We start from the raw sequence: 13,847 nt of genomic DNA, 5'->3' as shown, positions 1-13,847 counted from the left end.
TACTGGCAGATGCCATAATTTCACTCTTCTTTAAAACTGAGTAATATTCCATTGAGTATATATACCACATTTTCTTTATCCATTCATGTATTGAGGGACACCTAGGTTGGTTCCATAGTTTAGCTATTGTGAATTGAGCTGCTATAAACACTGACATGGCTGTATTACTGGAGTGTAGTATGCTGATTTTAAGTCTTTTAGATATAAATCAAGGAGTGGGATAGCTGGGTCAAATGGTGGTTCCATCCCAGTTTTCTGAGGAATCTCCACACTGCTTTCCATAGTGGTTACACCAATTTTCAGTCCCACCAGCAATGTATGAGTGTACCTTTTCCCCCACATCCTTGCCAATATTTATTTATTGCTGCCTGTATTCTTGATGATTGCCATTCTGACAGGAGTGAGATGAAATCAGAGTAGTTTTGATTTGCATTTCTCTAATTGCTAGAGACATTGAACACTTTTTCATGTATATGTTGATCAATTGAATTTCTTTTTGTTCAGTTCCTTAGCCCATTTATTGATTAGGTTATTTGTTTTTTTGTTTTGTTTTGTTTTTTGGTGTTAAGTTGTTTGAGTTCTTTATGTATCCTAGAAATTAATGCTTTATCAGAGGTGCATGTGATAAAGATTTTCTCTCAATTTATAGGCTTTCTCCTCACATTATTGATTGTTTCCTTTGCTGAGAAGAAACTTCTTAATTTGAATCCATCACATTTATTGATTCTTGATTTTAGGAGTCTTGTTAAGGAAGTCAGATCCTAAGCCAACGTGGTGAAGATTTGGGCCTATTTTTTCTTCTATTAGCTGTAGAGTCTCTATTCTAGTGCCTAAGTCTTTGATCCACTTTGAGTTAATTTTTGTGCAGGGTGAGAGATAGAGGTTTAATTTCATTTTGCTACATATGAATTTCCAGTTTTGCCAGCACCATTTATTGAATAGACTATCTTTTCTCCAGTGAATGTTTTTGGCACCCTTGTCTAGTATGAAAACTGTATTTATGTGGGTTTGTCTCTGTGTCCTCTATTCTATACCATTGATCTACAGTCTATTTTGATGCCAGTACTATACTGTTTTTATTACTGCAGCTCTGTAGTATAGGTTAAGGTCTGGTATTGTGATGCCTCCTACTTTACTTTTCTTGCTAAGGATTGCTTTCCTTTTCACTTTCTTAATGGTGCTTTTTTTAAAAATTAACATTGTTAATTTTAAATCTATATAAATTTATCATTTTTTCTTATATTATGTCTCTGTGTCTCTTTTAAGATGTCATTCCTGGTGTGAGGCCATGAAATAGGTCATAGTCTAAAAGCTTTATTGTTGACTTGCACATTTAGGTCCATAACTCAAACCAATTTAACTTTTTCTTTTCCCAAAGAGATACTGAATTGTCCCATCATTTTTTTCTTTTTTTAAGGACTAGGGACAGAATTCAGGAGCACTCTATAATTGGGCTACTTTCCTAGCCCTCCCCCCACCTTTTTTTTTTTTTTAATTTTGCAGGGTCTCACCAAGTTGTGTAGGATGGCCCTGAGCTTGCAACCTTCCTGCCTCAACCTCCCAAGTAGATGGGATTACAAGTGTGTACCACCACGTCAGGCTAAAAATTTCATTCTCTAGCTATAACGAGCATACAGGAAAATAATTGATTTTTATGTTAGTTTCATATCCAGAAACAATAAACTGGAGTAGAAATCAATGAAACCAAAAAGTTGGCTCTTTGAAGAGATCGATAAATTTGACAAATTTTAGAAAGAATGACTACACACACACACACACACACACACACACACAGAGAGAGAGAGAGAAAGAGAGAGGGGGGGATGGGTATTGACACTCAAACTACTAAAATCAGAAATAAAAGGAATATTGACTTTATAAAAATGAATAGAAGCACTAGGGAGTTCAATAAATCAATAAGTGCAATAAATCATTTTATGCCAACAAATTAGATAACCCAGATAAAATGGAAAAATTCCTAAAAAGATACTATTATAGGTTACATTAAGACTTCATATTAAGACTTCATATATGAAGTTATTACTCCTAATACCTAAAAGTATGACTTTATTTGAAAATTAGTTTTTCCAGTAATTTATAAGACTCTTTTATTCATTCAAATATTACCTGTATATCCTTTTTAATTTTCTACATTCACAATTATGTCATCTGCAGAAAACAGTATTTTTTCTTCCCTTCTAGTCTATATACAATTAATTTCTGTTTTCCTACCTTACTGCTCTGGCTAGGATCTGGCTGGATAGTGGGCATCAATATTTTATTCCTGATCTCAAAGCAAAATTTTCAATGTTAAACACTGGGTTTCATATTTGTTATTGCTTTTTTTTTAAAAAAATATTCCATTCTACTCCTAGTTTTGCTCTAAGTTTTAATCATGAATGGATACTATATTTTACTAAATACTTTTTCTCTTTTGAGATGATCTTGTGATTTCCCCCCCTTTTGCTTGTTAATGAGGTGAATTGGAGAGATTAGAGAATGTTAAACTTTGCATTCCTGCTCTAAAACCAAATTGGTCAAAATGTTTATTCTTTTTACATATTACTGGTTTTAATCACTAATATTTTGGTAAAGGTTTACTTCTAAGTTCCTATGAGATGGATTAACTTTTTTTTACATTGCAGAATTGCTCTTATAGGGTTTTGGAACCAAGGTTACACTATTCTGGTCCACTCGATTCATTCAACAAACACTTATTGAGCTGCTATTATGTGTTCAGCACTGTTCTAAGTGCTTGATGAATTAAACAGAAAGATTTATCCTTCTGTAGTGTTCACATTCTAGAGAGAATGATAAAATTGGCAGAAAATATGTAGAATTCAGGGGATGAGAAAGGAGAAAAAGGAGAGCAGATAAAAAAAAGCTGGGAATGTAGGCAGGATAAGCTCTGAACATTCATTAATGGAATGACATTTGAGATAAGATTAAAAAGGAGAGAGTCATGCAAATATCTTGGAGAACCCTTTGCAGGCAAAGAAAACAACTGATACAAAGCCCTAAGGCAGAAGTGTGCTAGTGTGTTCAAGAGAAGCACAGAAGTCAGCGTAACTGGAAAAGAATGAATAAGGGCAAACTGGAAGAGAAGGCTAGAGAGGCCACTAGAGCCAAATCACTTCTAACTATGCACACTATGGTAAGGATTTTGGCTTTCCTACTGAATGTAACAAGGAGTCACTAAAGAATTCGAAGGAGTAACATGGTCTGGGTTATATTTAAAAGGGTCACTATGTAGCCAACTGGGGAGGAGAATGGAGAATCACTTGATCCCAAAAGCTGTGGGCCAGCCTGGGCAACATAGTGAGACCCTATTTTTAAAAAAAGGTCACTGTGGCTGTTGCGTAGAGAACAGACTGTAGGGGAACAGGCAGTACCAAGAATAGGGTGGTAGTAAGAGAAGGGGTTAAAAAAAAAAAAAAGATTTTCACGTATTTCAAGGTAAATTCAATGGATTTCCTGACAGACTGGATGTGGGTTTCAGAGAAAGCAGTTAGCAAACACTCCACCATTTGGCATTAACAGTTACAAATAAGCTGTGGGTTAAAGCACATATGGAAAGGGAAAACAGAAGTTCCATTGTGGACAAGTACACTTTGAGATATCTACCCAATGTCCAAACAGAGATGTCAGTTAGGCAAGTTAAGAAAAGGTCTGAGTTTTCTTGTGATCTCATTATTGATTTCTAGTATAACTGCATTACAGACTAAAATACTAGAGCAGGGGTTCTCAAACCATTTCTGTAAAGGGCTGTAAATATTTTAGGTTTTATAGATCACATATGATTTCTGGTGCATATTCTTCTTTGTTTTTTTGTGACATTCCTTTGAAAATGTAAAAACCATTCTTAGTTTTCAGCCACGTAAAAACAGGGATGGGTTCTAGTATAACTTTAGACTAAACTATCCAGTATGTTGGCCACCATATGGCATATATGGAATATGTCTATCACTGTGGGAAGATCTAGTGGGTAGCACTGCCCTACAATATATAATTTCAATCCTCTGCAATTCTTTTTTTAAATATCTATTTTTTAGTTGTAACTGGACACAATATCTTTATTGTATTTATTTTATTTTTATGTGGTACTGAGGATCGAACCTCACACGTGCTAGATGAGTGATCTACTGCTGAGCCACAATCCCAGCCCCTCAATTCTCTGCATTTCTTTGAGTCGTCCTCTATGTCCTAGTTATAGCCTATGATTAACAATTTTCTTATGTAAAAATAGGGGTAAAATGTTGGATAAGGGATGGTAGGAGAATAATAGTCTGTCTAATGCCAAAGGACTAAACAGAATCAAGGAAAAATATCTCTGTTCCATCTTTGTGAAATCAAGGCTCTGTATTTTACTTTGAAGGAAATGAGAAAGGGAAACTGCCATGATGTATATGCTGCAACTATTCTGTCTTCACTTAATTCCTTATATTAATAATAACAAAATATTTATTGAGTAATTACTAAGTGCAGAGCAGGTTTTAATTGGTATTCATTGAATAATTTAATCTTCATAGTACCATATGAAGTAAACACTCATTATCTTTTTTTAATATTTATTTTTTAGTTGTAGTTGGACACAATACCTTTATTTTATTTATTTTTATGTGGTGTTGAGGATGGAACCCAGGGCCCCCACACAAGCGAGGTGAGTGCTCTACTGCTGAGCCACAACCCCAGTCCCCTAATTATATTTTATATATGAACAAAATGAGGCACATTAGAATAAATAAACTGCTCATCACATCACTGATAAGTGGCAGAGCCAGAATTTAAGCTCAGGGAATCCAGCTCCAAAACCTGTACTCTTAACATTTTGATGAAAAGATTCTTGATTCTGTAAGAACCAACCACTCAAAAGTTCTTTTGTTGCTTCTAGTAAAGGGAAGAGACCATCATTAGATCTACCTGGTTTTTCTAATGACATCTCCTGCTGCTCTTTCAAAGAAAGCCTCTATCTAGCTCTACCAATTTTCTCACCATTTCCCTGTAATAACCATCTGCTTTTTGTCAGTCCTGCACTAATTTCCTACAGCCTCTTGTCCCACCTCTGTTTGTACAACTCTCTTTCCTATTTGGAACCTGTTTAGTGCTGTTTAAATGGGGTTGACCCTATCATACCAGCTTCAGGTGATCTAGACCTGGGCAATCCATTACTCCATGACCCAGGTTCCACTGATTTATTGGCTCAAGAATGGCCAAATGGCCCAGTACTTAGTAAGTTTCTCTATCATTTGATTTGATATGTAAACTCTGGTAGCTCTTCCTAGGAAACCATGAACCAACATGTACTTAGGGCTGCCAGCACCTTCCATGCCTGCTTGAAAGCCTCTGGGGCCGGGGATGCTGGGGGGAGCCAGAAAGAAAGAAAAACAAAAAGAGGAAGAGAAAAAGAGTTTGGACAATATCCTTAAACACTGAGACCCAGTGAGATATTTGCAGACATTTGGTCATACAAATCAATAAATGGCTTTTTGTTTTGTTGGGTTTTTAAAGCCCTTCTCATTCTTGTTTCTGGGCCTTTGTTCAGACTGCTGCCTCTGACCTTCCAAAAGCTATTCACTTTTCAAGGCTAATGTCAGTAAGGCCTCTATGAGGCATTCCCAAATTACTCAGGCCCACTCTCACTTCCTTTTATTCTTACATTCTAGCAGATAAACACAAACATAAGCATATTTTCTAAAGCTCTTTATTTTCATTTAATCTTTGTTTCTAAAGCTAATGGTTTTAACCACAATTCAGATGAACAGAATCATCACTCTTATCTAAACATGCTTCAGGTCATTCCATCTTTGTGCCTTTGTCTTATTACAAGTTAGTATCCCTTATCCCACATGCTTGGGACCAGAGGTGTTTCAAGTTTTTTCTTCTTCATTTATTTACTCATTTTACATAGCATTCCATATTCAAAATCTGAAGTGCTCTGAAATCCAAACTTTTTGAGTATCATGTTCATGATCAAAAGTTTCAGATTTGGGAGACTGGGATTGTGGCTCAGCGGTAGAGTGTTCACCTAGCACAGGCGGGACCCGGGTTCCAATCCTCAGCACCACATAAAAATAAAGGCATTGTGTTGAAAAAAAAAAAAGTTTCAGATTTTGAAGCACTCTGGATTTCAAATTTTCAGATTAGGGATGCTCAACATACATTTCCTCTTCTTCACATCTCCATAGCACCAGCCCCTGAAATTCAGTCCATAACCCCCATACCCAGCTTCTCCAGAAAGTTCTTGATCTCTGGCCCCTAACCAGACGAACTTTATATTCTCAGAAACCTACTGAATTTCACCACATCACTTCAATAACACTTTCTATCTCCTCCCAAACTAAATTATAACCTATGCAGGGCTTGCATCTTATTCATCTATATGTCATTTTTACCTTGCCTTTCTATATATATTTGTACTACTACACAATTTTTATTAAATAAATGTATTTTAAAAAGAACAAATACTTATGAAGCCTAACCTAGAATTGAGTTAGGTGCTACTGGTAATAAAAATACTGTCATAAACTATAATCCTTTCCCAGAAATGTAATTATCTTCTGTTCCCAAATAGATTATAAATTTTGTAGGACTAGATTTACCTCAAATTTCTTTTTTTTTTTTTAACTTTTTTTTTAGTTGTAGTTGGACACAATGTCTTTATTTATTTTTTGTGGTGCTGAGGATTGAACCCAGCACCTCGGATGTGCTAGGTGAGCCCTTTATGCTTTACCACTGAGCCCCAGCCCCAGTCCCTCAAATGTCTTTATGGTCACAATAGTATCTAATAAAAATACACTAACTTGCACTAAGTTAATAGTTGTCTTGATCAACAGCAATAAATGAAAAATGCTTTAATGTTGGACTCATTCTAATAAATTGTACAGGTGTTTTTAAAATAAACATATTTTAGCCAGGCACAATGGTGCATGCCTGTGATTCCAGCAGCTCAAGAAGCTAAGGAAGCCTCAGCAACTTAGTGAGGTGCTAAGCAACTCAGTGAGACCCTGTCTCTAAATAAAATATAGAAAGGGCTAGAGATGTGGCTCAGTGATTAAGTGCCCCTGGGTTCAATTCCTGGTACCAAATAAATAAATAAAATATATATTTTAAGTCAAAATAATTTAGTCTTTACTATTTAAAGTTAAACATAGTGACACAGAGTAAATATTACAAGTATATATAATATTTAATTAATCTAAAGCTTTTTTTTAAAGAGACATACATCATTCATTTCCAAAATGTTTCTGATTTATTGACTCAAGAATGGCCAAATGGCCCAGTACTTAGTAAGTTTCTCTATTAACTTTAAAAAAACACTTGAAAAACAGAAAAACTAACCTCAGGTCCTGAATGTACAGTAAGGAAACTTTCCACAGCAGTCAAAGTACCTAAAATAATAGGAAAATGGTGAAACTAAAGTCAAACAAAATCTAAATTATTCGGCAAGGATAAGTAATAAACTATTCACACTTAAGGACCAACTAAGCCTACAGCTTATATAATCAGAAAATCTATACAGATATCAGTTTTGTGATGTTATTATACACACAATTAAGAAGCAGTTAATATAGGGTAAACTGTCAGAAAGGGTTATTTACCATAAAGCTAACTGCTAGTACTGACAAAATCTTTTCTAGTATTTACAGTGACAATGCTAAGAAACTTCCCTGATAAGCAACAACTCACTCATTCTGAAAGGCTCATCACACAGTTCTCAAACTCAGATCTATCGAAATTATTTTGTATTTAAATATAATAGCTTTCAAGGGCTTATTAGTAGTGGTTTATAACAAAAGTTTACAAAAACTAATAAAACACTATTTATGATGGCTTATAAAATATTTAAAACAAGGTTGTTAAAATAAAATATATATACAATAAATATAAAAACTAAAAACCAAAGCCAAAAAAGGGAAGAAATCAATTGTATTAATGATGAAGATAATACATAAGTATAGTGTTTAAGTATTTAATATTTGAGTTTCTTGAGTTTAATGTAAAACCAAAACAATACAAAATGGGATAGCTAACTCTCAGAATTTGACAAAATAAAAAATATCCATTCCTTAAGAAATAGTTCCTGGTTTTAATTCCAAGAGAAAACTTTTTAATTTGGGCCTTTCAAAGTGGACACTGAGCAAGGTAACAAATACGTTATCAACAAAGATGTTTAAGATGTTACAGCAGAACAGAACTATGGCCATATAAATATTTCAGCATGATCACTAGCAAAAATCCAGAAGAGATCATAAAAGTATAACTCACTGAAGATGTTTCTGAGGGCTGCTAACAGAAAGTAGCAAGGTATTTGGCTCTGTGATCTAACCCTAGCCACAGAAAGAACACAAAACACCTGTGGCATGTGTAATAAAATGGGCACCACCCTATCAAAAATCAGCAAAGGTACTTGTGAAAATGCTTACTTCTAGGTTTTAGAATCTATTTCTCCCTTAACAAGAAAAAAAAACACCTATTCATAATAAAAACTATTATATAATTAGGAATGACTTCAATAACAAATACATAAGATTATCATGAAGAAAATTTCTATTTTTTCTTTTCTGTTTTTTTTTTTTGCAGTGCTGGGGATCGAACCCAAAGACTCATGTATGCTAAGCAACATTTCCAACACTGCTATTTCTTTCTGATGTTTATTATGTAAAAAAAGTATTCTATTCCTAAATTCCTAAAAATCCAACATCAAAAAAGGCATGCATTTTTAAAATTCCAAATCGTACACTGAAATGGGCTTTTCTCCTCTGATCTTCTAATTCGATGGCTGTAGCTTCCTTAATGTCCTGACCTTGCCTTATCATTCTTTTAAAATGACCACATAGGTGCAGGCATGTTGGTGCATGCCTGTAATCCCAGTGGTTTGGGAGGCTGAAGCAGTAAGGTTGCAAGTTCAAAGGCAGCCTCAGCAAAAGTGAGGTGCTAAGCAACTCAGTGAGACCCTATCTCTAAATAAAAATACAAAAATGGGGCTGAGGATGTGGCTCAGTGGTTGAGTGCCCCTGAGTTCAATCCCTGATAAAAACCCACTGGGTATTCATTAAAATTTTATATAGCAACATTTTCCATCTATTTTAAGTTCCACAACAGTCTATACAGCTCTAAAATTATTGGTTTCAGGTCATTTTCTAAATGGACATCTGTTGGGGACTGCGCACACACTTTTAAGTCCTGAGTAAAGAGGTACTGGACTGGTATCGCACCCTGCAATGCAACTGGACTTTACCTCCATTGGGATAAGAAAGTTGCAGCTCTGGGAGTGGGTGTCACTTGATGGGGTTGAATTACACCCACCTGTTTGTTGTAATTCTACCCTTCTGCTCTTTTTTTGGATAGGATGTTCCATGGATTAGCTCCCCCCATTAATAAAACCTGGGTTCGAGGTGCTCCCTCTCTTTCTTGCCTACCTTGCCTCCTTGGTGGGAGCTGGGTCAGAGAGGCCATCGCAGAACCCAAAGAAAAAGGTGTTTCTCTGTCTTTGTGTCATTATTTTGTGCCAACCCACTTCTCCTGGAGTGACACCCTGACCAGATTAGTCGTGTGTCCCAGCAGACACCTTTAAAATACGCATGACATTACTCTAATATTGACAATTTTCTCTCGTCTTAAATAATTGTCAACAGTTTATAACAGGATTTAAAAGACACCAAACTCTATGTTTAATGTTTTAGCTTTGATGGTTAAAACTTCAAAACGTTTTTCAATGCTGGGAATTAAATCCAGGGTCTTAACTGCATTAGTCAAGCACTCTACCACTTTACCACTCTATACCACCAGCCCCAAATCTTTTAATTATAATGCATGTGTAAATTGTATTAAGTCATACACAGGCAAGACTGAATTTACCATAATTACCAAAAAAATTTTAACAGACATTTTACATTTTAGTTACCTAATAACTAAATTGAGACATTGGACAATTCCTCATTTTTGAACACTTAAATTACTACCATGCCTCAATAATAGTGTCAAAGTATTTTATTAAAAGTGTGGCTATATTAAAAACAAAGCATGTGTTTTAATATTGCCCATTTATAGCTATTTTCTTTTCCAAAGTAGATTTTAGTTTATCATAATTATAAACTTGAAGCTCTTCTGTTGTTAAATTCAAGTACTGCTTATTGATCAATAATTACCGTTCATTTGATTTCTGGTATATATTACTCCCAGATCTGCTGGAATGGAGTCAAAGCCACTGCTTCCAATGATATAAACCCCTTTTTCAGCAGCTTTCTCATGATACTTCAAATACATTAGTTCCAGAAACTAAAAAATTCAGGACAAGAATTTGAATCAGTTTATAGAAACACTAAGATAAATATTAAATGATTTATCTTTAAAGACAAAGAAATTATATTGAAAAACGCTAACCAATATGGGGCTCAGTAGCAACACATTAAAAGTTCATATTTAATTCAGATTTACTTAGTTGTTACCTAATATCTTTTTTCCATTCCAAGGTCCCATCCTGGATGCCACATTGCATTTAGTTGTCATGCCTCCTTGGGCTCCTATTGGTTATGACAGTTTCTCAACCCTTCCCTTGTTTTTTATGTCATTAATTAATTTTTAATTTTATTTTTAATAGACATAATTATTAGACATTAATGGGTTGCAGTGTGACATATCGACACATTAATACAAGAAACAATGATAAAGTCAGGATTAATAGTATAAATTGCCTCAAACAATGAATACTAGTTAGATATTTTGCTGAATGGCTTTCTAAGGGAATTTACCTCTTGCTTTTCTTACAATTAAATAGGGGTTATGGGTTTTGGAAGAAGACCACAGGGGCAAGATGTAATTCTCATGATGTATCAAGGCTACATCTTATCCACATGATTTACTAGTGTTGATACTGACCTCTAATACCTAGCTAAGGTGGTGTTTGCTGGCTTTCTCCACTGTAAAATTATTTACTTGTCCTGAGGGCATAGTAGCTATATAAATCATTTAGAATTCTTCTATCTCTTCTCATCACTCTGCCCATTTTTAAACTGGGTTCTTTGTAAACCCATTATTGACTTGTAAAAGTTCTCTATATATTCTGAACCTTTATTATGTTTTTTTAGTTTGTTTGTTTTGCAGTGCTGGGGTTTAAATTTAAAGCAAGATCTCACAAATGGCTAGACAAGCATTCTATGACTGAGTGGCCCCCAGCCCTATTAAGTTTTGATACTACTTTTATGGTAGCTTATAAGTCAACAGAAGTTTTTCACTATTTTCTATGCTCTGGGTTATGTTAAATAATACAGGAATTGTTTTTGTTGTTGTTGTTGTTTTGTTATTTAATTCATGTTTCCTACCTCTTTCTGAATCAATTTTATACTTTCCTAGTATTTTTAAATATATATTACCAATTGATAATCTCTAAGTATAGATTATATTGGCATATTAATGACAATAATCAATAGAGACTACAGAACATGTGAAGTTACCATTTTAAAGATGGTAGTGCAGCTTAGTGCCAGTTTAACACTTGGCTTCTTGTAGTTAAGTAAATCTTAAGTCCTAGTTCATCAGAGTTGTATGACTCTGAGCAAGTTATTTAACCTTTCAAGCTTTAACTTCTTTATCTATAAAAGAGAGATGAAGATGATAACTACTTTACAGGTAAATTTTGAAAAATATACCTAACATTTTTAGCATAGGGTTGGGTGTATGGCAAGTATTTAATAAATGTGAATCTTTATTTATTCATTTGGTACTCAGGATTGAAACAAGGGCCTCTTGGATGGTAATCATATGTTCTACCACTAACCTACAGTTCTAGCCCCCCATTTATAATTTTTAGGTTGAGGGGATTTTACATTTATTTTTCTATAACATTGTAAAGGTACCTGATTTTAAAAAGGGATTGCTAATGAAGAAGTTTAAAAAGTAAGATTCTGAGAATCACATATAGAACACTATTTTAATTAACTCAGCTTACAGCATTATCTATTAAAAAAAAAGTCAGCACATCCTATATACAAATAAAATAACTGAGGTGGTCAGGGAGAAGAAAAAAATTCAAGAAAACTAAAGCTAAGACCTTACCATTAGTGATCTCCTTTAAGCTATCAATGGAATACTGTCTTTAAATACTAGAAAGGAATCAATGACTTCAAAATACAACCACAAAATTGCACTAAATATTCTCTACTGCCTTAAACAGGAAATCACAAGTGTTTAATTCTGCTTTTTTTTTTTATTTTACATACCTCAGGTTCTCCACAGATGTCAATACAGCTAGTTCCATTTTCAACACATGCTTTTACTACAGGTTCTCCATAAAATCGATACTGGGGAAATAAAGAAAAAAAAACAGGTTACTCTTACTTGGCAAGCTTTCACTGAAGCAAAGGACATGTAATTTTGAAAGTACAATCTTGGTTATCCCCAAATCAAATGTGAATAAAAGAGCCTAAAATAAATTGAGAAAATAAGACAACTGTATTATACCACCACTGTTGGTATAAATAAATACACGCATGATGAATTATACAGGAATGTATGCTCACCTCTAACTGAAGTCTTAACTTCTCTAAAACATTCCATTTCTCTAAAATGGAATATTTTAGACAGGAAGTAATTTACTTGAGTTGAATCCTAAAGAATAAAGATTTGCCAGAAAAAGAAAACCCCAAATAAAGGAAAATATAAAGTTATAACTAAAGGAAGCTATTCTTTGTAACTGAAGTGCACGGTGGTTATGTAGGAAGTGGCGCTTGCCTTTGGAAACTGAGTCAGGAGGATCTCAAGTTTCAGGCCAGCCTCAGCAATTTAGCAAGACCTGTGTCAAAATTAAGAAATAAAATAAAAAGGGCTAAGAATATATCTCAGTGGCATAGAATCCCTGGGCTCAATCCCAAGTACCCCCCCGCCCCCAACAAATCTCACTAGCTCTCTAGTGTCTGTATTATATAGTTTAAGTCCAAACTTCTCAACATTTTGTAAAGATCTCATCATGTAACACCACAGCCCCTTAATTCCCACTTCCAGCGATCCTAAACTCTTTGTAATTCCCTACATGCTGGTTCTTCAAACCTCGTGTTTACTTCTGCTACTTACAACATTTTCCCTCTGCTAAACACCTGCCTGACTCCCAACTCCTCCAGGCTCGATCTTAAGGACTCATCACTTATTAAGTCTCAAGTAGTGAGCCACAGTCTTCCAGCTAGTCAATTCTCTACAAGTACTGGAAAGCTGCAGTGAAGCATTAATGAGCTTTTTAAAAATAGCAGCAGTTCCTTACAGAAAGAGTATGTATTTTCCTATTTGCTATAATCCATCCATTCCTTCCATCGTATTTTGTTATACCTTGCCCACTTCTCCACCAGTTAATCTAAGGCTGAGACTTCCCACAATCTTATCCCTATCTTATTATATTGTTATATTTTGCTTTATTTAGTGCCTTGTGTTTGTATGGAGCAAGTGGAGAAAGAATAACAATCCTTGATCTCAGCTGACATTTCTTACTGTGAAGCCAACGAGCTTACAATAATCCTGCTCCCAGTGTTCCATGTTCTAACCCAGTAGTTCTGCAGGAGGTATACAAAATGATCTTCTGAGTATGGAGGTAAATATAAGAACTTTATTTTTTTATTTTATTTTATTTTATTTTATTTTTTTTTTTTATTGTTGGTTGTTCAAAACATTACATAGTTCTTGATATATCATCTTTCACACTTTTCTTCAAGTGGGTTATGAACTCCCATTTTTAGCCCATATACAGATTGCAGAATCACATCAATTACACATCCATTGATTTACATATTGCCATACTAGTGTCTGTTGTATTCTGCTACATTTCCTATCCTCTACTATCCCCCCTCCCCTCCCCTCCCCAC

General features: G+C 34.7%; 1 protein-coding gene across 1 annotated transcript in view; it reads right to left on the bottom strand.

Annotated features, from left to right (window-relative positions):
* The window catches only part of Sccpdh (saccharopine dehydrogenase (putative)), a 39,726-nt gene that overhangs the window by 14,614 nt on the left and 11,265 nt on the right, over window positions 1-13,847 (bottom strand). Inside the window, exons 3-5 of the mRNA XM_027928540.2 lie at window positions 12,219-12,299; window positions 10,149-10,278; window positions 7,339-7,388 (exon numbers count right to left, since the gene is read on the bottom strand). Of these exons, the coding sequence (XP_027784341.1) occupies window positions 7,339-7,388; window positions 10,149-10,278; window positions 12,219-12,299 (261 nt within the window). The remainder of the gene's footprint in view (window positions 1-7,338; window positions 7,389-10,148; window positions 10,279-12,218; window positions 12,300-13,847) is intronic.

Source organism: Marmota flaviventris, chromosome 12 (assembly GCF_047511675.1).
Source record: "Marmota flaviventris isolate mMarFla1 chromosome 12, mMarFla1.hap1, whole genome shotgun sequence".
Lineage (NCBI taxonomy): Eukaryota > Metazoa > Chordata > Mammalia > Rodentia > Sciuridae > Marmota > Marmota flaviventris.
This window is presented reverse-complemented; position numbering and strand designations above follow the sequence as displayed.